The sequence below is a fragment of the Salmo salar genome, chromosome ssa24, assembly GCF_905237065.1.
Source record: "Salmo salar chromosome ssa24, Ssal_v3.1, whole genome shotgun sequence".
Lineage (NCBI taxonomy): Eukaryota > Metazoa > Chordata > Actinopteri > Salmoniformes > Salmonidae > Salmo > Salmo salar.
The window spans coordinates 23,835,270-23,855,617 of record NC_059465.1 but is presented as its reverse complement, the minus strand read 5'-3'; the positions used below and the strand labels follow the sequence as shown (position 1 = coordinate 23,855,617).

Genomic DNA, 20,348 nt, shown 5'->3' with positions numbered 1-20,348 from the left:
TGCCTCACTCTCTTGAACATCTGCTTACTAAATATTTTGAGCTGCATATCCCAGTTGCACACCATGACAGTATGGCCCATTCAAAATACTGAACCCACTCAAATGACATAATGGTGACATTTTATTACTTTATTTGATGGACTGACATGGGCTGGAAAATCTGGACAGAAACCACCTGCAAACCAGCAGCATGCATACAATCCCCTTAAACAATACAATTAACATTTAGAAAAGAATCAAAGCTTAAAATACGAAACCAAAACTAATTAGAGTTTATTTATAGACTACGCCTCAAGCATTCTTTACAATTGGTATGACCAACAAAGGACATAAATCGTTTGAGAGAGCTGCTCTGATAAAGTTGCTATTTTACCCCCATTTTTCTGACTTTATAATAATTACTTGGGGGTAAATAACAAAATGTCGCAAACTGGTTGCGTATGGCAGAGAAACCTGTTGAGGGGATGTTCACTTCTTTCTCCCACCTCTCTCCTTCAGTGCCAGGTGTATGACTGAACCGTTGTTCATGTTGTAGTAGGCCAGCGAGTTGGAATCTTTGATGAAAATTCCCTGTAATAGAAGTGATAGATGTAAATGACTCCAATGATAACCAGTCATGTCAGTTTACATTTACACATACAGTTATTGAAATGGAAACAATGCTTACCTCATACTGTAGCTTTTGTTTTCCAGCTGGCATGCCGGTTGCTTCATGGATTTTGACTTTAATAACAGATACCTGAGGTGAGATAGAATGGGAAGTTCAGAAACATTCCAGAAAATTTGACTTCATGGATGTGCACTCATGAGAATATATACTGTATGGGTAAAAGGGAGAGTGGAATGGTGGGTGAACTACTAACATACCTGATCTGTGAGTGGGACAGTGAAATTGAGCGATTGTCCACTTAGCTTCCATTCCGTCTTGTCCTGCATGTTGGGAACTTGTACTTTGACCGACACTGAACCCTATAAAATAATATACAGTAGAATAACCCTTACATGTCAATATACAGAACTACCAACAGCAAGCATAGGATGACCGACATGGCATATAAAAATACAGCCGTGGATCATTCACACTACCGCATTTTGCCATTTGTCCTTGACATTTAATAGGTGAACAAACCTTGTATATGCGGAGGAAATCCTCCTCTGGTATAAGGTTGTCCTCTGTCTTCATCTTCTTGCTGGCAGGCTCATCATCATGGCGTGGGGGTGGGTGGGAAGGTGGCTGCGGGTCAGGGCGGGGGGGCTGCGGGACAGGAGGGGCAGGGACAAATGCTGGACAGGAAAGAAGATTAAAATCAGTCAATCTATCAATAACATGCTTAAAAATAGTAAATCAAGTAATTTGTTGCACTGCATATTTCTGAAGTCATTAATTGGATTTCAAAGTATTTAACACTGTGGGAATAGTATAGCAATGGTTCTCTTACAAGTTGGTACCACCATGGGGGGTGGTCTGGGGGCCATCATGTGAGGTGGTTGGGGCATGGGTACCACGTTGATGCGGGGAGCATGCATCATGGGAGGCATGGGTGTTAGAACCTGCCCTGGGGCCAGGCGCATCTGCACAGGGGCCATGGGGGGCCGTGGAATCACAGGCACAGCTGACAGGAGAGTGGTGCGTACAGGGGGCGGCATCTGCATGATTCACAAGGAAAAATAAACAGTCAACCTTATATATTGACAAATTAATGTTACAGAAAATAAATGCTTTAGCACTTCTATTGAACAAGAAAGCAACTTACGGAAGGAGGGGCTCGAGCCATCGTGTTCATTGGAGGACTGGGTTTGGGCAGAAGGGGGGCAGAGGAGATAAGGGGTGATTGGTGATGATGGTAAAGCTCAGGCTTGCTCGGTCCAATCTTCTCTTTGCTTTCATCCTCCTGCACCAGTCCCTTGGCCTTGTGAATGGCCTCAATCTGCTCCTGTAGGGTGATGTTGGCCTGTGCTGCTTGCTGAGTACGCGCCATGCTGCCAGAGTGTCCATCCCAGGTCACCTAAGGAAGAAAGGTGCGTTAAGTAAAAACTCTGACCACATAATGACAATGAAATTAAGTTAGAGATTAGAGATTACAACCTAATGACTAGTAATCGATTCCGCTTAGACATTTCTTTTACACAAAAAAACCAAATGGCTATTCCTTCTCCACTTGCACTCACCTTCTCCTCAGGCTTCTGGATCTCCTCTTCTCCAATCTTCTTACCGATGGCTGTCTCCTCCACGCCAAAGATATCAGTACGCCTCTCAGCCAACTGTTTCAGGCTGCTCTCAATGTCCATGCCAGGGGCGTAAACCTCGTCCTCGATTTGCCTCTCTCTGATGCCCCGGTCCCTCTGCTCCAGCCAGCGGGGATCCAGTAGCCCAATGCGCATGTGCTCCTGCATCTTACTGGCTTGGATCCTCTCACCCGTGATGGGAGAGATGAGGTACTCATCCAGAGTCTTGGCTGGAGGCTGTGGCTTGGAGGCTACAGGGCAAGAAAAATGTATCAAATGCAAGGACGAATGAAGAACATGCATGTATTTTCCTGTCCTTTATTGTCATACATGATATTAAAACATCTAGCATAAGGGGTGTTTAGCTCCTGATGATGGAATCCCTCTCACCTTTGGGGTCATAGTCCTTGCGGATAATGACCTGGTCTGGAGTAGGGGGCAGTGGGGGTGGCATGGGGTTGTCTGGGGGCAATGGTGCCTTGCCATCTTCCTCGTCATCAGAACCCTGGGCAGAAGGCATCAAAGACTCATGTGACTCTACATTGATTACACTATTTCCTAATAATAGTAATATTACATTCATGTTCAATCAGTAACTCTGTTAAGGAGGAATAAGCTGTTAATGACATCCTACTGTGTGTGTGTGTATACTGAAACAGGTCTGTGTCTACTAACCTCATCCATGTCTTGCAGCTGTGTGTCCTGATCAGGCTGTGTGGGACGCCCATCATCCCGCTCCTCCCGCTCATCGTCCTCCTCATCCTCACTTTCAACCTCCATCTCCACCTCCTCACTCTCTCCAAACTTGTCATAACGCTCCTGGGTCAGGATGCGAGCTCCTAGCTCCTCAGGTGTGGTGGGTGGGGGGAAGTGGCCTGTTGGAACACAAGTCATAACACCATCATTACAAAACTAGTGACACAGGCGGTGGATAACAATCTCTCAGGAACCGAAAATGAACTATCTATTCATATTAATTTGTCTGGGTGACAGTTCATTTCTCTACCTTGTTCATTAGGCTGAAAGTCCACGGTCTCCACCACTACAAAGTCATGCCAGTCAATTTGGGCGTAGGACACACGTTCTTTCTCCCGCTCCTCCTCCTCCTTCTTCCTTTCACGCTCCTGGAACTTCGCCCATTCAACACGGTACCTCACCTGTTGGTAAAGCCAGGAGATAAACTGTTATTGCATGGAATTATAGACTATGGCCATTTTAAGAGCTTATGGTGGGTAAACCATACATCAAAGCTTCAGGGACATACCTGGTCCAGCACATCCCTGGGGTTCTCAGACTCTCTTTTCAGCTTTATCAGAAGTCCCTTGGGAGGGATCAGAATCTAGGGGGAAAAGACCCAAGACAAACACAGGTGAGCATCACAACACAACCAGCTGAAGACATGTTATACTACTAACAAGACAAATTATCATATGATGGGCGGCAGGTAGCCTAGTGGTTAGAGCGTTGGACTTGTATCCGAAAGGGTGCAAGATTGAATCCCCGAGCTGACAAGGTACAAATCTGTCGTTCCGCCCCGGAACAAGGCAGTTAACCCACTGTTCCTAGGCCGTCATTAAAAATAAACATTTGTTCTTAACTGACTTGCCTAGTTAAATAAAGGTCAAATAAAAAAAAATGTAATGATATATTTCAACAAGGTATATGCCACAATCAAGAATAATTGGTATGACGCTGTACCTTAGTGTACTGCTCCACCAGCTTGGTGAAGTAGTTGAAGAGGCTGTGTTGAGGTCGCAGGAAGTCAAACTGGTAGTTTCGCTGTTCTTTCTGCATGAGCTGTGTGAGGAACTGGCGCCCGTTGCGAGCAACAAACTGGGCTGTCAGCTTAACAACATCCAGGTCGAATGCTGAGATTGAAGGAGGGTCAGCAATGAACTCAAACTCAGGTGGAGGCTCCTTTGGCACCACTGTCTCATGAATCACTTGAGCCTGCACCTACCGGTAAAGGAAACCATAACTTAGAATAGCTCTTTTTAGGCATCAATCACGTCTTACACTTTACAGTGAACAAATGACAATCAGTGATTTATAAACCGATAGATAAGGAACCACCAAATGCCTAGGAAGGCACACCTTTTGAGGAAGCTGCTGTGAGTTCTGCAGGGCCTGCTGCTGCATGACCTTCGGTACGGCCGCAGACGGCTCCTGGCCCTTGCCCTCCTTGAATTCATTGACTTTGTGGCGGTAGTAAGCATGGTAAGGGTCGTTAGGGTTCAGGAAGTTGAACTTTGGGTTGTTGATCTCATTCTGACGGATCCTTGCCTCGAACTCTGGTCCATTCCTGAGAATTAATGGAAGGAAAAGGATGCATGACCATTGCAATATGAGGTCATACGATTTTATAAAAACACGACTGAGAATGAGACTGAAAAACCAACCTGGCTACAAAACTGGCAGTCTTGTCGACGATGTTTCGGACCTCAGGAGGTGGATAGATGATCCCAACTATGGGTTTCGTTGCTGGGGTTTCCTCTGTTGACTCATCTGCCTGTTGAAACAATATATAATGCAGAAATTACCTGTCTCGTGAGGCTTTACAAATATTGTCATGTTGAAGCATCCGAGGCTACCTGGCTTATTAGAGAGATGTATATATAATGAGATGATGATCATGTCTCCAACCTAAAAATGAGTCATTGTCCCAAAGGCGGGCAACAACTTAAGGTCCAAAACAAGCCCATAGAGAACACATTAGGCTTATTTTAGACAGATTTTGGCGAGAGGTTTACCCCTTCCTTTCTGCTGCCTTGCACAGGTCGGCTGATCCAGCAGCAGGAAAGATAATTGATTTTATCACAGCATATGCAGTGGTGTAAAGTACTTAAGTAAAAATACTTTAAGTACTACTTAAGTAGTTTTTTGGGGTATCTGTACTTTACCATTTATATTTGACAACTTCTACTTTTACTCCACTACATTCCTAAAGAAAATAATTGATTTTTTACTCCATACATTTTTCCTGACACCTAAAAGTACTCGTTACATTTTGAATGCTAAAGCAGGAAAGAATTATGGCACCTGTCAATATAACGTGTTGTCATCCCTACTGCCTCTGATCTTGCGGACTCACGAAACACAAATACTGTGTTTGCAAATGATGTCTGATTGTTGGAGTGTGCCGCTGTCTGTCTGTAATAAAAAAAATAACATAAAAATGGTGCCATCTGGTTTGCTTAATATAAGGAATTTGATGTATAGCATTTACTTTTACTGAAGTATGACAATTGAGAACTGTGTCTACCACTGTACTTAAGTACATTTAAAACCAGATACTTTTAGACTTTTACTCCAAGCAGTATTTTACTGGGTAACTTTTACTTGAGTCATTTTCTGTTAAGGCATCTTTACTTTTACTCAAGTATGACAATTGAGTAATTTGTCCACTACTGAGCATATGAACATCATATCAATCTGTTGTTTCACCAGTGCTGCACAGAATGCAATAATATTTCATGTAAGTAGATTAACTAGACAATACAGTGTTTTTACAGTGATTGTAATATTTCTATAAAGGCCTTAGTGTATTTTAATTACATTTATAATATTGCAGGAGGTGCAGAAGAGTTGCATGCGCACTTGCTAAAAAAACAATACTTTAGATAAACAATAGATTATTTCCAGACAATACATTTTTTCGGTTGCATGTAACTTTTTATTTAGACTTATATATATATATTTTTTTTTACTTTTTGGAAGTACCAGCCGGGACGGCAGTAGTTGCTCGGCAAAACTCTTTGGTAAATACCGAACGTATTTTTACATTTTTAAGCTTGAAAAACTGGTGAATGGCAAATTGAATGACTGCTTGCTGGGATTGAAGAACGTCTCCTGTAAACCCAGATTCTGAGTCAAACTCATCTACTGCTGTTCATACCAGTACCATTCTTAGTACAACTTGTGTAAAGTCATCCGGTGTACATGTTTATTGATTCCATTCGGATTACTGTTCGTGCTATTTGGGTTGTTGATTAGCTAACGTAGCTAGATTAGTGCAGACATTTCTTGATCTTTATTTATTTTGTATTATTTGTGTACTCGATTGACATTTGAATACATTGTTAGGAGCAGTAACATAAGCATTACGCGGTTCCCGCTATACCATCTGCTAAATTGTGTATGCGACCAATACACTTTGATTTGATAAAGAGGGATGGAATGTACCAGATCTTACCCTGTTGGGCTCCAGTTGAACAATTTGTACAGGCCCAGGCGGCATGGCTGCGTCAATTCCTTGCTTGGCTTATCTGGTAAAACGTAAAAGTGAGGTTCGTTCTTTTCACAATTACACTACTTGTTGTGGTACTATAGCTATATCTAGAAACTGATTTAATTGCACAAAACCATTTCCAAATTGGACCGTTGTTCGTCCGTTGACCAACCTGGAATGGAGGAATTTTACTTCCGGAAACACATCTAAGCATTATGGGATTTGCAGTTCTACTAGCAGGTCGCTATGGAAATAAAGTGACAACATCCAACTCAGCTCTGCTCTCTGTCACAGCATCTTCCTGAAGGCACAACAAAAAGTGCCTTGAGCCAATCCATGAGGGAAAGAGTGCAAGATACTAAGGCTTGTCAATATGACACATCTCTTAGGACGTCAGGACTGCGTTGAAAGCCTCCGGAGAGATTTAATAGATCTTCAAGGTGCTGTTCTCGATGTCTTCTCTAGGACAGGCCCAGTTCGATTCCCCTCCTGGAAGTTCCCAGATAAGCTTTCATGCAATCTGGACCTGGTGTCGCTATTAGAACAATACGACTTTGTTGATGGGGAAGAGGAATTCAATCAGCATTCACATATTGTTTTGCTGGAGTTGGTGATTGACAGGTAAGTTATTGTACAATATGACTTATTGTAATGATCTGATGTGGCTATAGGGAATAGTTGGAAATGATTATACATGACTGTAATCCATTTATTTCCCCTAGATTGCTGCTCCTGCTGCAAAGTTTCAATGCCCATGCAGAGCAGTTGAAGTTGGGACAGAAGAGAGAAAACATTCAGCAAAAAGGTCCATGTGTATCAATTGGCCTTGTAGTCAGACACTATTGGGATAACTTGATCCAGGTTGGCAACCAGAGGGCGGTGAGTTTTCAAAGCACACCTGGTGTTTATTTTTCACATACAATAGCTAAATGCATATCTTATGACCATGTTGTTTCCCTCTCTTATTCAGAGCATGAAGCAAGATATTCAAGAAGTGATCAAAACTCCAAAATGTGAGGAAAATACAACTTTTTCTTCAGCATCCTCACTTCTGAACACAAAAAGTGATCTTTGTCCACAGTCTCCATCAATAGTGTCTCAGCACTGTACCTCAAGAACAGCAGCAAGCACTCCATTGTGTCCTCCACAGAAAATATTAAATGGCTCCCTCTCCTGTCCCACTCACAGAACAGCAAGCAGCATCCCCTCCTGCCTTCCCCTTATATCCACGGACACTTGTAATGTAAGTTGCCAGACAGTAGTGTCATCCCTTGTCCCCTGTGATGCCTGTGCTCAGGTCCAGTCCAGTTTGAGGGAGACTGGTGATGCTCTTGTGGAGCTGTGTCGGAGTGAGGGCCTTCCCTCCTCTCTGCAGCGCCTTCTGGTGGCTGTGGATGACACCCTGGCGCAGGGCCGTCTGACTGCAGGAGATGTGTCCCAGTGGTCCATAGAGCAGCGCAGGGACATGGGCCGGGTGGGTAAGCATCTGCTGGAGGTGCGGTCCACAGTGCAGCCTCTCAGAAACAGCCTTCAGGCAGCGGAAAGGGAACGGGAGGAGTTCAGGGCTCAGCTGGGTAGGGCACAAGAGGAACTGAAGCATGAAAGGGCAACGCACCAAGCCAGCAAAAAACAGCTGGAGCAAAGACTGCAGGAGGCCCAGTTATCCAGGGAGGACACAGAGAGGAGACTGCAGGAAGAACATGAGGAGCTAAGGCGAGGTACAGTAGTACTCAACAAGTGAGGACAGAGTGGAAACCTTGCTGACAACAATATATTTGAAGGGAGACAAAATAATAGAACATTTCAAGAGTAAAAGTGCTTTCATCCTATTCACAATATAAATGTGTCTCTTTTAGGCACCGTGTCCCTGGAGGATAGCAACTCCAAACTGAAGGCAGGGATTAGTTTGCTAAAAGAAAGGTTACACCAACTCGGTAAGGACAAACACCCCCACCCCATGTCCGATGTTTTAGGAGCAGAAGGAGAGAGCCCAAGTTATCTAATTGTTGTGAACAGAAAAACTGCGAAACATTGTCCTTTCTTTGTCAGAGTGTGAGAGAGATGAGCTACATCAGGAAGTGAAGACCATGCAGGTAGAGGAAGAGGCACGGAGTAAATTAGAGGAGAAGACACAAGTGCTGGAGGCTCAACTGTCCACTACTCAGCTCTTACTTGACAAGGAGAAATCCAAGTACCAGAATGCTTGTCGCCAACAGGAGGTCAGTATAACAACCATGTATCGAGTTGGGTACTCATGGGGGCAGTCTTGAAAACCAGACCTGGGGCAGTACTAGTAGATGTTTTAAAGACTTCATCTAAAAACACTGATTTGTGTCTTTTAAGTGAGTTGTTACTGCACAGTCTCACTCTGTGTCTTCAACAGTCATTGCAGGCCAAGCAGAGGTCTCTGCTGGAGCGAGTGGATGCTCTGGACCAGGAGTGTGAGGAGCTTCAGGGACAGTTGGGGAAGAGTGAGGACCGACAGACAGACCTACAGGAACGACTGACACACATCTCAGAGGAGAAGGACCAACTTGAAACCCAGCTCACCCAAGAACAGGTATATTACTACCTGTCAGTCCGCAATGCAATGTTTCATGTAGTTCATTTTATAGTGCTGCTTGCATACATTGGGCAGATACATATTTCAGCATAGCATATATATTACCCTATTTCATTTCCAAAGAACAATCATTTGTGTATAACTAACTGCCTTGCCGCTGCGTTCCCTGAGGCCTTGTGTTCTGAGCTTCAGCAGGAGAAGCAGAGACTGGAGAGTCACGTGGGTGAGCTGAAAGACAGTGTGAATCAGTTGAGAGGAGAGGTGCAGGAGTTAGCCCAGAGGGAGAGGCTGCTGGTGGCGTTCCCGGAGCTCAACCCCCTGCCTCAGGGATCTCCACAGAGTATGTTCATTTCCCTAAATAACCCAATGTGTTCTGTGTTGACCCACCATGTTGACTTTGTTGACTTCTGTATTGTTTGCCAGTGTGGGTTTACTTACATTTGGTTTTGAATAGTTACCACACAGACCTGGTTACAATTACAGTATGTTGACTATGCTATCACCATGTCAAGCTGCCTGTCACAGCTCTGTGCATATTCTAATCTAAGACTTGACTCTGTCTCAGGCACAGGGGATGTGTTTGGGGATATGGAGCAGCAGTTTCAGGCTAACTATGTTCGGATTAGGGTTCTGGAGCAGGAGAATAGCACCCTGCACAGTAGCCTGGTGAAACTGAAGGATAGAGCCCAACTAGGGGCCTCCATGGTGGAGTCCAAGGTAGGAGTCCAGGGGACAGTTCTACTCCTTTCGTGTAAAGTGTGTTGACCGTGGAAACTGATGAAAGGGGCTAAGGGGATAATACTTCAAAACTGCTGCTGGAGAACTACTGCATGTTGTGATCCATTGAATACACCTGATTTGATTTGAACAATGATAAGGACAGTTGTAAACATTAAACACATTGCAATCTCTACAGATTACCTGCTCCAGCAGCTGTGGATTCACCCAGTCTCTGCCTGACACACCCAGAGAGAGCCAGCTAAAACCCACCTCCTATGTACCACACAGCCCTCTGTAAGTCAACACCGCAGAAAGAACATATCCATTTATGTTTGCAGATAATACAGGGACAACAAAAATTGAATCCTACCTTAGCATGTAGGGTGTATTATTAATTCTAGTAGTGTTTTCATAAATACATCCCGACAGACTCTTCATCTGTTCTCTCATTCTGTCCATCCCAGTCAGACCTCCAGTGCAGGATTGTTGAAACATGGAGTGAGGAAGAAGGGAGCAGATGAAGGGGCCATCCCTATGGAGATGAGGCCTCGGGATCACTTGTCCACCGCTACCTCGTCACTCTCTGCCACCTCCACTACATCTCTGGTGCACCAGCAGACCCTCCGGCTCTCCCCAGACACCAGTGCAGCCAGAACCTACACTAGGATACGCCAGGCCTCCAGAACCCGCTCTGTTTGCATGAACCAGAGGAAGAAGTGAATCCAGCACTTGATGATCAACCTCATGGTGACAATTTTTGGAGCATAACAATGCTCAAAGAGACGGGGGCTGAAAGAGGCTGTTGTTTGAAGTGTATGTCAGGCATCTCCATAAGGAGACTGTGATAAGACACAGATGATTTAGGCAGAGAAACAATACAGCTAAGATATAGATTTCAGGATCTTTGTCAACATTGATCTGGCTTGAAGTTACTATTTGCCTGAAAATGTATTTGCATTCATACACAATACAACTGTGGTGTCATGTTTTTTATTTCTTGAACTGTTGTGTTAATCATTTTTCTGCGCTGAATCCAGTGTTGGGGAGTAGTGCATTTTGTAGTAGCTTGGTGGTAGTTGAACTAAATTCTAATCTTGGTAGTGTTTTAAGTAGTATTTAACTTTTTTCCCCCATGTAGCGGTGTCGCTAACTACTGGAACTACCCACAACCTTTTTGCAAAAATAAAATATGGGTGAAGTAGACAATTTTCTACTTTTTCGGCATCAGACCTTCCTAATTCTCACTTGAAACATAGTTTGTGTTTAATAGGCTAAATTACAAATTCTGTTAACATCTGACTAGAGTGATCTGTTCTTGCATTTTGTCGTCTATGACATTTCAAATTTAGATATGATAATTTATCACAAAGTAGTTTGGATGTAGTTAACTTGTAAGTGAGGACTTGGTGGACTGTGTATTCTTTAGGTTAGGTTTTACTTTATGTGTTCGCTACCGTGTGAAGGTATGGGCACAGATGACAGACAGGTAGGATTCCAGTTGAGGTGGTTTAATAATGCTGAAGATGCTCAGGCACGGAACTGCACCGCACAGTGTATGTAGTATGGATGGGCTAAGGCACTTAGTGGTCTGGCAACTTGCTTCAACCAAAGTGTGTGTGTGTGTGTGTGTGTGGTATGCCAACAAGGACACACACTGGCCTTGGCTAACAATGAAAGCTAACTGGTGGGGAAACACAAGGATGGCTGGAACTTTCTCTCACTTGACTACTCTCGAGCTGATCTTCTCTGAGCTGGAGATCGCCCAGCATGCTATGCTCCACTTCACCGGTGGGCGGAGCTACAGCTCTGATATGACTAACTAACATTACTGATATGATTAACTACAATAATTCACAGCCTTTTGAACATAACTAAAGCTACTTTGAAAAAGTAGTTGAGTAAACTATATTTTTCTAAAGGGTAGCTTTAGTGTAGATTAATTTATACCAGTGTGAAGTAATTGGTAGCTTGGTAAACCGTATTTTCAGAGTAGCTTCCCCAACACTGCTTGGATCACAAATGTGTATTTGCTGACTTCTCCCAAATGCACTTAGCACAATTATCCACAAGGAGGTAGTGAAACAGTTATCTCGTTTGGAAGGTAAAGCAATAATAAACTGAGCATAACAAGCCCATTAAAGCCCATAAATTATTTAAGCACATGAATAAAGAATGTGCTCAAGCACAAACAGCAAAAATAATTTTAAATATCTTAAAATTGTCAGTCTAAAACAGGGAGAGGCCTCCTAGGTAAAATACAAGTCATGGTGACAACCTGGTGTGGCTCTGTGTGTTTACCTGATTGGGAACTCTGATTGGGAAAAATACGTGCCGCGTCAGGGATATATTTTTGAATGGTCATCCAACTCGGAATTCCAAGTCGGAAACTCTGGCATTTTTCTAGAGCGCCGACTTTCCAACCTGAAAATCACTGACGTCATGATTCGATCTTGTTTTTTTTTTTATTTCCCAGTTGTCTTGAAAGCACCATAAGGCCTCCTAAAGCCGGCATCACTTTTTTACAAAACACTTGAGCGTGCTGTCACTGACCAACTGTCTTGCTATCTCTCTTAGAACGACCTTCTTGACCCTAACCAGTCAGGCTTCAAGATGGATCACTCAACCAAGACTGCTCTTCTCTGTGTCGCGGAGGTTCTCCGCCCTGCCAAAGCTGACTCTCCTCTGTTCTCATCCTAGATCTATCTGCTGCCTTAGACACTATCAACCATCAGATCCTCCTCTCCACCCTCTCAGGGCTGGGCGTCTCAGGCTCTGCACACTCTTGGATTGCATCCTACCTGCAGGCTGCTTCATAGCAGTTGACGTGCAGAGGATCTGTGTCTGCACCATGTACTCTCACTACTGGTGTCCCCCAGGACTCGCTTCTAGGCCCTCTTCTCTCTATACACCAAGTCACTTGGCTCCGTCATATCCTCAGATGGAGAATGAAAGTATGCAGTTGAAAATATGATGTTGACATAATCAGTTCAATCAAAGTTACTGTAGATATAACGTGATTTGATGTAATTTTATCTGTGGCCAATGACCATGAGGATTCTTGGATGGGAACTAATGTAACGCTATGGCAGCACCCAAGGGGCTTGAATTGTCGAGCTCTCCCAGTAGATTTTCGGGTGACGTAGTTTCCCCATGAGTGACAGAACTCTGAGCCAATCACGGCGCAACTAGATAACGCTGGCTGCCCCACCACCACAGAAAGCGCTGAGCTAGGCTGAAACCTGCATTTTGCAGCTGCCTTACTCAAGAAAGCAAAAAAGAGACCATATTTGTATTCGGCTTTATTAACTCAATGTTGTTTTTTAAATTGTTTGCAAACTGATATGTGACACGTATTAATGCCAAAATAACATGCAAAACAGGCAACCAAAAAGAAGCTCTGCCTCACATGCCATGAATGACGGGTCGCCACAGGTTGTGAGTCTTTATGGGTAAGTCTTTAAGAGCTGTCCACACCTGAATTGTGGAACATTTGCCCATTATTATTTTCAACATTCTTTAAGCTCTCAAATTGGTTGTTGATCTTTGCTAGATAACCATTATCAGGTCATGCCATAGATTTGTAAGTAGATTTAAATCAAAACTGTAACTCGGCCACTCAAGAACATTCATTGCCTTGGTAAGCAACTCCAGTGTAGATTTGGTCTTGTGTTTTAGGTTATTGTCCTGCTGAAATTCATTTATCAGTGTCTAGTGGAAAGCAGGCTGAACCAGGTTTTCATCTAGGATTTTGCTTGTGCTTAGCTCCATTCCGTTTCTTTTTATCCTGAAGAACTCCCCAGTCCTTAACGATTACAAGCATACCCATAACATGATGCAGCCACCATTATGCTTGAAAATATGGAGAGAGGTAATTAGTAATGTGTTGTATTGAATTTGCCCCAAACATAACACGTTGTACTCAGGACGAAAAGTGAATTGCTGTGCCAAATGTTTTGCAGTATTACTTTAGTGCCTTGTTGCAAACAGGATTGTTGTCTTGGAATAGTTTTATTCCGTACAACCTTCCTTTTTTTCCTTGGGTTAGTATTGTGACTAGAGTGATCTATTCTTGCAATTTGCAGTCTATGACATTTTAGATTTAGATATGATAATGTATCAAAGTAGTTTGGATGTTGTTAACTATTTTTTCAAAGTAACTTTAGTTAAGTAAACTATATTTTTCTAAAGGGTAGCTTTAGTGTAGATTTACTTCACACTGGAAAAAGTTATTGGTAGCTTGATGAACTGTATTTTCAGAGTAGCTTCTCCAACACTGTTGGGTTCACAAATGTGTATTTGCTGACTTCTCCCAAACGCACGTAGCAAAATTATCCACAAGGGGGTAGTGAAACAGATATATCGAGTTTGGAAGGTAAAGCAATAATAGTGACAAAACATTAAAGGATGTAACACATTAAGGCTATAACACAACAAAAGGTGGAAAAAAATCAAGTTGTGTGAATACTTTCTGAAGGAACTCTGTGTTTGTCTTGCAGCATGTGTGGTGCATACAGTACATTTGGAAAGTATTCAGACCCCTTGGATAGTTTCCACATTTTGTTACGTTACAGCCTTATTTTAAAATGGATTAAATAAATATAAATTCTCAATCTACACACAATACCTCATAATGACAAAGCAAAATCAGGTTTTGAATTTTTTTTCAAATAATAAAAAATACCTTATTTACATAAGTATTCAGACCCTTTGCAATAAGATTCGAAATTGAGCTCAGGTGCATCCTGTTTCCATTGATCATCCATGAGATGTTTCTACCACTTGATTGGACTCACACACCTGTCTACGTATATATTTTTTTATTTCACCTTTATTTAACCAGGTAGGCCCGTTGAGAACAAGTTCTCATTCACAACTGCGACCTGGCCAAGATAAAGCAAAGCAGTGCAACACAAACAACAGAGTTACACATGGAATAAACAAACGTACAGTCAAGACACAATAGAAAAAATCTATGTACAGTGTGTGCAAATGAGGTAAGATTAGGGAGGTAAGGCAATAAATAGGCCGTAGTTGCGAAGTAATTACAAATTAGCAATTAAACAATGGAGTGATAGATGTGCAGAAGATTAATGTGCAGGTAGAGATACTGGGGTGCAAAGGATCAAAAAAATAAATAACAATATGGGGATGAAGTAGTTGGATGGGCTATTTACAGATGGGCTGTGTACAGGTGCAATGATCTGTGAGCTGCTTTGACAGCTGATGCTTAAAGTTAGTGAGGGAGATATGAGTCTCCAGCTTCATTGATTTTTGCAATTCTGCAGCATTGAAGGTCCCCAAGAACACAGTGGCCGCCATCATTCTTAAATGGAAGAAGATTGGAACCACCAAGACTTTTCCTAGAGCTGGCTGCTGACCAAACTGAGCAATCGGGGGTGAAGAGCCTTGGTCAGGGAGTTGACCAAGAACCCGATGGTCACTCTGACAGAGCTCCAGAGTTCCTCTGTGGAGATGGGAGAACCTTCTAGAAGGACAACCATCTCTGCAGCACTCCACCAATCAGGCATTTATGGTAAATCAAATCAAATTTTATTTGTCACATGCGCCGAATGCAACAGGTGTAGACCTTACAGTGAAATGCTTACTTACAAGCTCTTAACTAACAATTGAGTTTTAAGAAAAAATTAAATAAAAAAAAAAGAAATAAATAAAGTAACAAATAATTAAAGAGCAGCAGTAAAATAACAACAGCGAGGCTATATACAGGCGGTACCGGTACAGAGTCAATGTGCACCGGTTAGTTGAGGTAATTGAGGTAATATATACATGTGGGTAGAGTTGGGGGGGACAAAAGTTGACTTATGCATAGATAATAACAGAGAGTAGCAGCAGCGTAAAAGGGGGAGGGGGGGGGGGGCAATGCAAGTAGTCTGGGTAGCCATTTGATTAGATGTTCAGTAGTGTTATGGCCTGGGGGTAAAAGCTGTTTAGAAGCCACTTGGACCTAGACTAGGGTGGCTGGAGTCTTTGACTATTTACAGGGCCTTCCTCTGACACCGCCTGGTATAGAGGTCCACGAATGGCAGGAAGCTTGGCCCCAGTGACGTACTGGGCCATTAACACTGCCCTCTGTAGTGCCTTGGGTTCGGAGGCTGAGCAGTTGCCATACCAGGCAGAGATGCAAACAGTCAGGATGCTCTCGATGGTGCAGCTGTAGAATCTTTTGAGGATCTGAGGACCCATGCCAAATCTTTTCAGTCTCCTGAGGGGGAATAGGTTTTGTCGTGCCCTCTTCACGACTGTCTTGGTGTGCTTGGACCATGTTAGTTTGTTGGTACTGTGGACACCAAGGAACTTGAAGCTCTCAACCTGCTCCACTACAGCCCCGTCGATGAGAATGGGTGTGTGCTCGGTCCTCCGTTTCCTGTAGTCCACAATCATCTCCTTAGTCTTGATCACGTTGAGGGAGAGGTTGTTGTCCTGGCACCACACAGCCAGGTCTCTGACCTCCTCCCTATATGCTGTCTCATCGTTGTTGGTGATCAGGCCTACCACTGTTGTGTCATCGGCAAACGTAAGGATGGTGTTGGAGTCATGGCTGACCGTGCAGTCATGAGTAAACAGGGAGTACAGGAGGGGACTGAGCACACAACCGAGGGGCCCCCGGGTTAAGGATCAGCGTGGCAGATGTGTTGTTAACTACCCTTACCAACTGGGGTCGGCCCATCAGGAAGTCCACGATCCAGTTGCAGAGGGAGGTGTTTATTCCCAGGGTCCTTAGCTTAGTGATGAGCTTTGAGGGCACTATGGTGTTGAACACTGAGCTGTAGTCAATGAACAGCATTCTCACATAGGTGTTTCTTTTGTCCAGGTGTGAAAAGGCAGTGTGGAGTGCAATAGAGATTGCATCATCTGTGGATCTGTTGGGGTGGTATTCAAATTGGAGTGGGTCTAGCATAATGGTTTCTGGCATAATGGTGTTGATGTGAGCCATGACCAGCCTTTCGAAGCACTTCATGGCTCCAGACGTGAGTGCTATGGGTCGGTAGTCATTTACTCACATCGGCTGCGGAGAGCGTGATCACACAGTCGTCCGGAACAGCTGGTGCTCTCATGCATGTTTCAGTGTTACTTGCCTCGAATCGAGCATAGAAGATATTTAGCTTGTCTGATAGGCTCGTGTCACTAGGCAGCTCTCGTCTGTGCTTCCCTTTGTAGTCTGTAATAGTTTGCAAGCCCTGCCACATCTGACGAGCATCGGAGCCAGTGTAGTATGATTCGATCTTTGTCCTGTATTGATGCTTTGCCTGTTAAATGGTTTGTCAGAGGGCATAGGAGGATTTCTTACAAGCTTCTGGGTTAGAGTCCCGCTCCTTGAAAGTGGCAGCTCTGTCCTTTAGCTCAGTGCGGATGTTGCCTGTAATCCATGGCTTCTGGTTGGGATATGTACGTACGGCCACTGTGGGGACGACGTCATCGATGCACTTATTGATGAATCCAGTGACTGATGTGGTGTACTCCTGAATGCCATCAGAAGAATCCTGGAACATATTCCAGTCTGTGCTTGCAAAACAGTCCTGTAGCTTAGCATCTGCTTCATCTGACCACTTTTTTGTTGACTTAGTCACTGGTACTTCCTGCTTTAGTTTTGTTTGTAAGCAGGAATCAGGACATAGTCATGATCAGATTTGCCAAATGGAGGGCGAGGGAGATCTTTGTACGCGTCTCTATGTGTGGAGTAAAGGTGGTCTAGAGTGTTTTTGCCTCTTGTTGCACATTTAACATGCTGATAGAATTTTGGTAAAACGGATTTAAGTTTCCCTGCATTACAGTCCTCGGCCACTAGGAGCGCCGCCTCTGGATGAGCGCTTTCCTGTTTTCTTATGACGGTATACAGCTCATTGAGTGCCGTCTTGGTGGTATGTAGACAGCTACGAAAAATACAGATGAAAACTCTCTAGGGAGATAATGTGGTCTACAGTTTATCATGAGATACTCTACCTCAGGCGAGCAATAGCTCGAGACTTCCTTAGATATCGTGCACCAGCTGTTGTTTACAAATATACATAGACCGCCAACCCTTGTCTTACCAGAGGCTGCTGTTCTATACTGCCGATGCAGTGTATAACCCGCCACCTGTATGTTATTCATGTCTTTGTTCAGCCACGACTCAGTGAAACATAAGATATGACAGTTTTTAATATCCCGTTGGTAGGAGATATATGCTTGTAGCTCGTCCAATTTATTTTCCAGCGATTGTACGTTGGCCAGTTGTATGGATGGCAAGGGCAGATTAGCCACTCGTCGGCGGATCTTCACAAGGCACCCCGATCTCTCCCTGCGATATCTTTTTCGTCTCTTTCTCCTGCGAATGACAGGGATGAGGGCCTGTTCGGGTGTCTGGAGTAAATCCCTGTGGTCCGACTCCTTAAAGAGAAATTCTTCATCCAGTTCAAGGTGAGTAATCGCTGTTCTGATTTCCAGAAGCTCTTTTCGGTCATAAGAGACATTATGTACAAAATAAGTTACAAAAAATGTGAAAAAACAAACAAAATAGCATGGTTGGTTAAGAGCCCATAAACGGCAGCCATCCTCTCCGGGCGCCAGAGTGGCCAGACGGAATCCATTCCTCAGTAAAAAGCACATGACAGCCTGCTTGGAGTTTGCCAAAAGGCACCTAAAGACTCACAGACCATGAGAAACAGGATTCTCTCGTCTGATGAAACCAAGATTGAACTCTTTAGCCTGAATGCCAAGCGTCACGTCTGGACATGTCCCCCCTACATTTTGAAATGGCATTTTTGTCCCCCCCGGTGTGCATTAGGACCATGCGGACGCCTCCGAGCGAATCCTCCACCAAATTTCACAGTGGGTGCAAGACCTGGAGAGGCCTACAAGTCACAGTGTCTCGCACGCACTGTGAAATTTGGAGGATCAGTGATGATCTGGGGTGATTCAGCAAGGCTGGAATCGGGCAGATTTGTCTTTGTGAAGGACGCATGAATCAAGTCACGTACAAGGTTGTCCTGGAAGAAAACTAGCTTCCTTCTGCTCTGACAATGTTCCCCAACTCTGAGGATTGGTTTTTCCTGCAGGACAATGCTCCATGCCACACAGCCAGGTCAATCAAGGTGTGGATGGAGGACCACCAGATCAAGACCCTGTCATGGCCAGCCCAAACTCCAGACCTGAACTAGAGGCCGACCAATTAATCGCATTGGCCGATTTCAAGTTTTCATAACAATCGGTAATCGGTATTTTTGGACGCTGATTATGGCCGATTACATTGCAATCCACGAGGAGACTGCGTGGCAGGCTGACCACCTGTTATGTGAGTCCAGCAAGGAGCCAAGGTAAGTATCTAGCTAGCATTAAACTTATCTTATAAAAAAATATATATCTTAACATAATTACTAGTTAACTACACATGGTTGATGATATTACTAGTTTAACTAGCTTGTCCTGCGTTGCATATAATCAATGCGGTGCCTGTTAATTTATCATCGAATTACAGCCTACTTCCCCCAAACGGGTAATGATTAAACAAAAGCGCATTCGCGATGATTGTGTTTTCAGCCACCTGTAGCTTGTGGGTGCTTTATATGCGCTATGAGTGCATGTCTACTTATATTAAATATATAATTATTAATATACACCTACTGTATGATAGCTAGCAAATGAATTAGCTAAATAACGTTAGCCTGCCTAGCTGGAATTTCTGAAAAAGGAAAATGTTTTATTTCTACTATTTCCAAACAAAAACATATTTACCTTTTACGAGACGTGTTTGTGCCGTCATGTGCATTAGTAGCACAATTTCTAACTTATTTACATTCATTTTTACTTAGACTTGTATGTTGACTTCTCCATTGATTTTGTTTTTAAGTTTTCGCTGACTTTTCTTAGCGGATGTGCAATTGTCGCAAATTGAATTATGGGTAGTTTCAGGCCCGGAGTGAACATAATTGTACACTCGCAATCTCGACTAAAAATGAGGGAGGGGGGCCTTAAGTTGCAAACTTCCCCTGCTTGGCTAATCATTTGGACCGCTCCCCAAGATGGCAATGGGGATTCCCCCAAAGATATAAGGCGAGGATAAGTGGACGAGGGTGTTTCTTTTAAGTGTTGGATAGCCCGCTAATATGATCCATAGTAGGCAGGAACATTTCTTGAGTGCTATTGGATCTACAATACATCTACACCATGATTTGAAACTTCTGACCAACTAGTGGGTCAGGCGGTGCCCCACTGTCTGATTCATATCGCTTGATTTCTGATGATAGTTGTTGATTATATCGACTGATTGCAATTGTATCGTGTGCCTATTCAGAGGATCCCACCTTTTGTTAGTGTCTTATTGTTCAAGGTCACGCCAAATACTTATCACCACATCCTATTGAGCCTATCAGCAACCTTGACTCCCGAGGCTTCAGTTTCAGTTGGTCTAGCTCTTAGAAAATTGTTGGGAAAAAAATTGTGTTTGACAAAACAAACAAATTAACAACAGACTTTCAGCATTCTTATAGAGAAGGGCACTCAACATGTACTGCACTGACACAAATGACTGATGATTGGTTGAAAGAAGATTGTGGGAGCTGTACTGTTAGATTTCAGTGCAGCCTTTGATATTATTGACCATAACCTGTTGTT

The 20,348-nt window shown here is 43.5% G+C and overlaps 3 protein-coding genes across 4 annotated transcripts; 2 read left to right on the top strand and 1 right to left on the bottom strand.

Moving 5' to 3' along the window:
- Positions 1-108: 108 nt before the first annotated feature.
- Positions 109-6,664, bottom strand: LOC106585510 (splicing factor 3A subunit 1). Of its 2 annotated transcripts, none has more exons than XM_014171796.2 (15): positions 6,419-6,664; positions 4,626-4,735; positions 4,321-4,528; positions 3,925-4,182; positions 3,491-3,565; positions 3,233-3,383; positions 2,902-3,101; positions 2,617-2,731; positions 2,170-2,477; positions 1,755-2,006; positions 1,440-1,647; positions 1,130-1,284; positions 868-969; positions 668-739; positions 109-570 (listed from the first exon to the last, which is right to left on the bottom strand). In XM_014171796.2, exons 1-15 carry the CDS (start codon positions 6,461-6,463, stop codon positions 469-471), a joined length of 2,361 nt encoding a protein of 786 aa, XP_014027271.1. In that variant the 5' UTR covers positions 6,464-6,664; the 3' UTR covers positions 109-468. The 2 variants fall into 2 exon arrangements, with proteins under 2 accessions (XP_014027271.1, XP_014027272.1); XM_014171797.2 differs by having other exon boundaries at positions 3,925-4,176; positions 6,419-6,632.
- Positions 6,643-7,079, top strand: LOC123730368 (coiled-coil domain-containing protein 157-like). Its single transcript, XM_045706646.1, has one exon. The coding sequence runs from the start codon at positions 6,828-6,830 to the stop codon at positions 7,077-7,079; it is 252 nt and encodes an 83-aa protein (XP_045562602.1). The 5' UTR covers positions 6,643-6,827.
- A 97-nt stretch (positions 7,080-7,176) lies between these two features.
- On the top strand, positions 7,177-10,940 carry LOC106585512 (coiled-coil domain-containing protein 157). The gene is made up of 10 exons (XM_045706645.1): positions 7,177-7,333; positions 7,425-7,467; positions 7,643-8,172; positions 8,311-8,388; positions 8,504-8,673; positions 8,838-9,014; positions 9,189-9,357; positions 9,583-9,734; positions 9,934-10,031; positions 10,202-10,940. The coding sequence occupies exons 3-10, from the start codon at positions 7,920-7,922 to the stop codon at positions 10,455-10,457; spliced, it is 1,353 nt and encodes a 450-aa protein (XP_045562601.1). The 5' UTR covers positions 7,177-7,333; positions 7,425-7,467; positions 7,643-7,919; the 3' UTR covers positions 10,458-10,940.
- Positions 10,941-20,348: the final 9,408 nt, after the last annotated feature.

Coding starts and splice junctions, on each gene's coding strand:
- LOC123730368 (XM_045706646.1), top strand. CDS start 6,828: ATGACACATCTCTTAGGACGTCAGGACTGCGTTGAAAGCCTCCGGAGA.
- LOC106585512 (XM_045706645.1), top strand. CDS start 7,920: ATGGGCCGGGTGGGTAAGCATCTGCTGGAGGTGCGGTCCACAGTGCAG. Junction 8,674..8,837: donor ATGCTTGTCGCCAACAGGAG/GTCAGTATAACA, acceptor TGTCTTCAACAG/TCATTGCAGGCCAAGCAGAG. Junction 9,015..9,188: donor CCCAGCTCACCCAAGAACAG/GTATATTACTAC, acceptor GCGTTCCCTGAG/GCCTTGTGTTCTGAGCTTCA.
- LOC106585510 (XM_014171796.2), bottom strand. CDS start 6,463: ATGCCGCCTGGGCCTGTACAAATTGTTCAACTGGAGCCCAACAGG. Junction 4,529..4,625: donor ACTGCCAGTTTTGTAGCCAG/GTTGGTTTTTCA, acceptor ATTAATTCTCAG/GAATGGACCAGAGTTCGAGG. Junction 3,384..3,490: donor CCAGGGATGTGCTGGACCAG/GTATGTCCCTGA, acceptor CTTTACCAACAG/GTGAGGTACCGTGTTGAATG.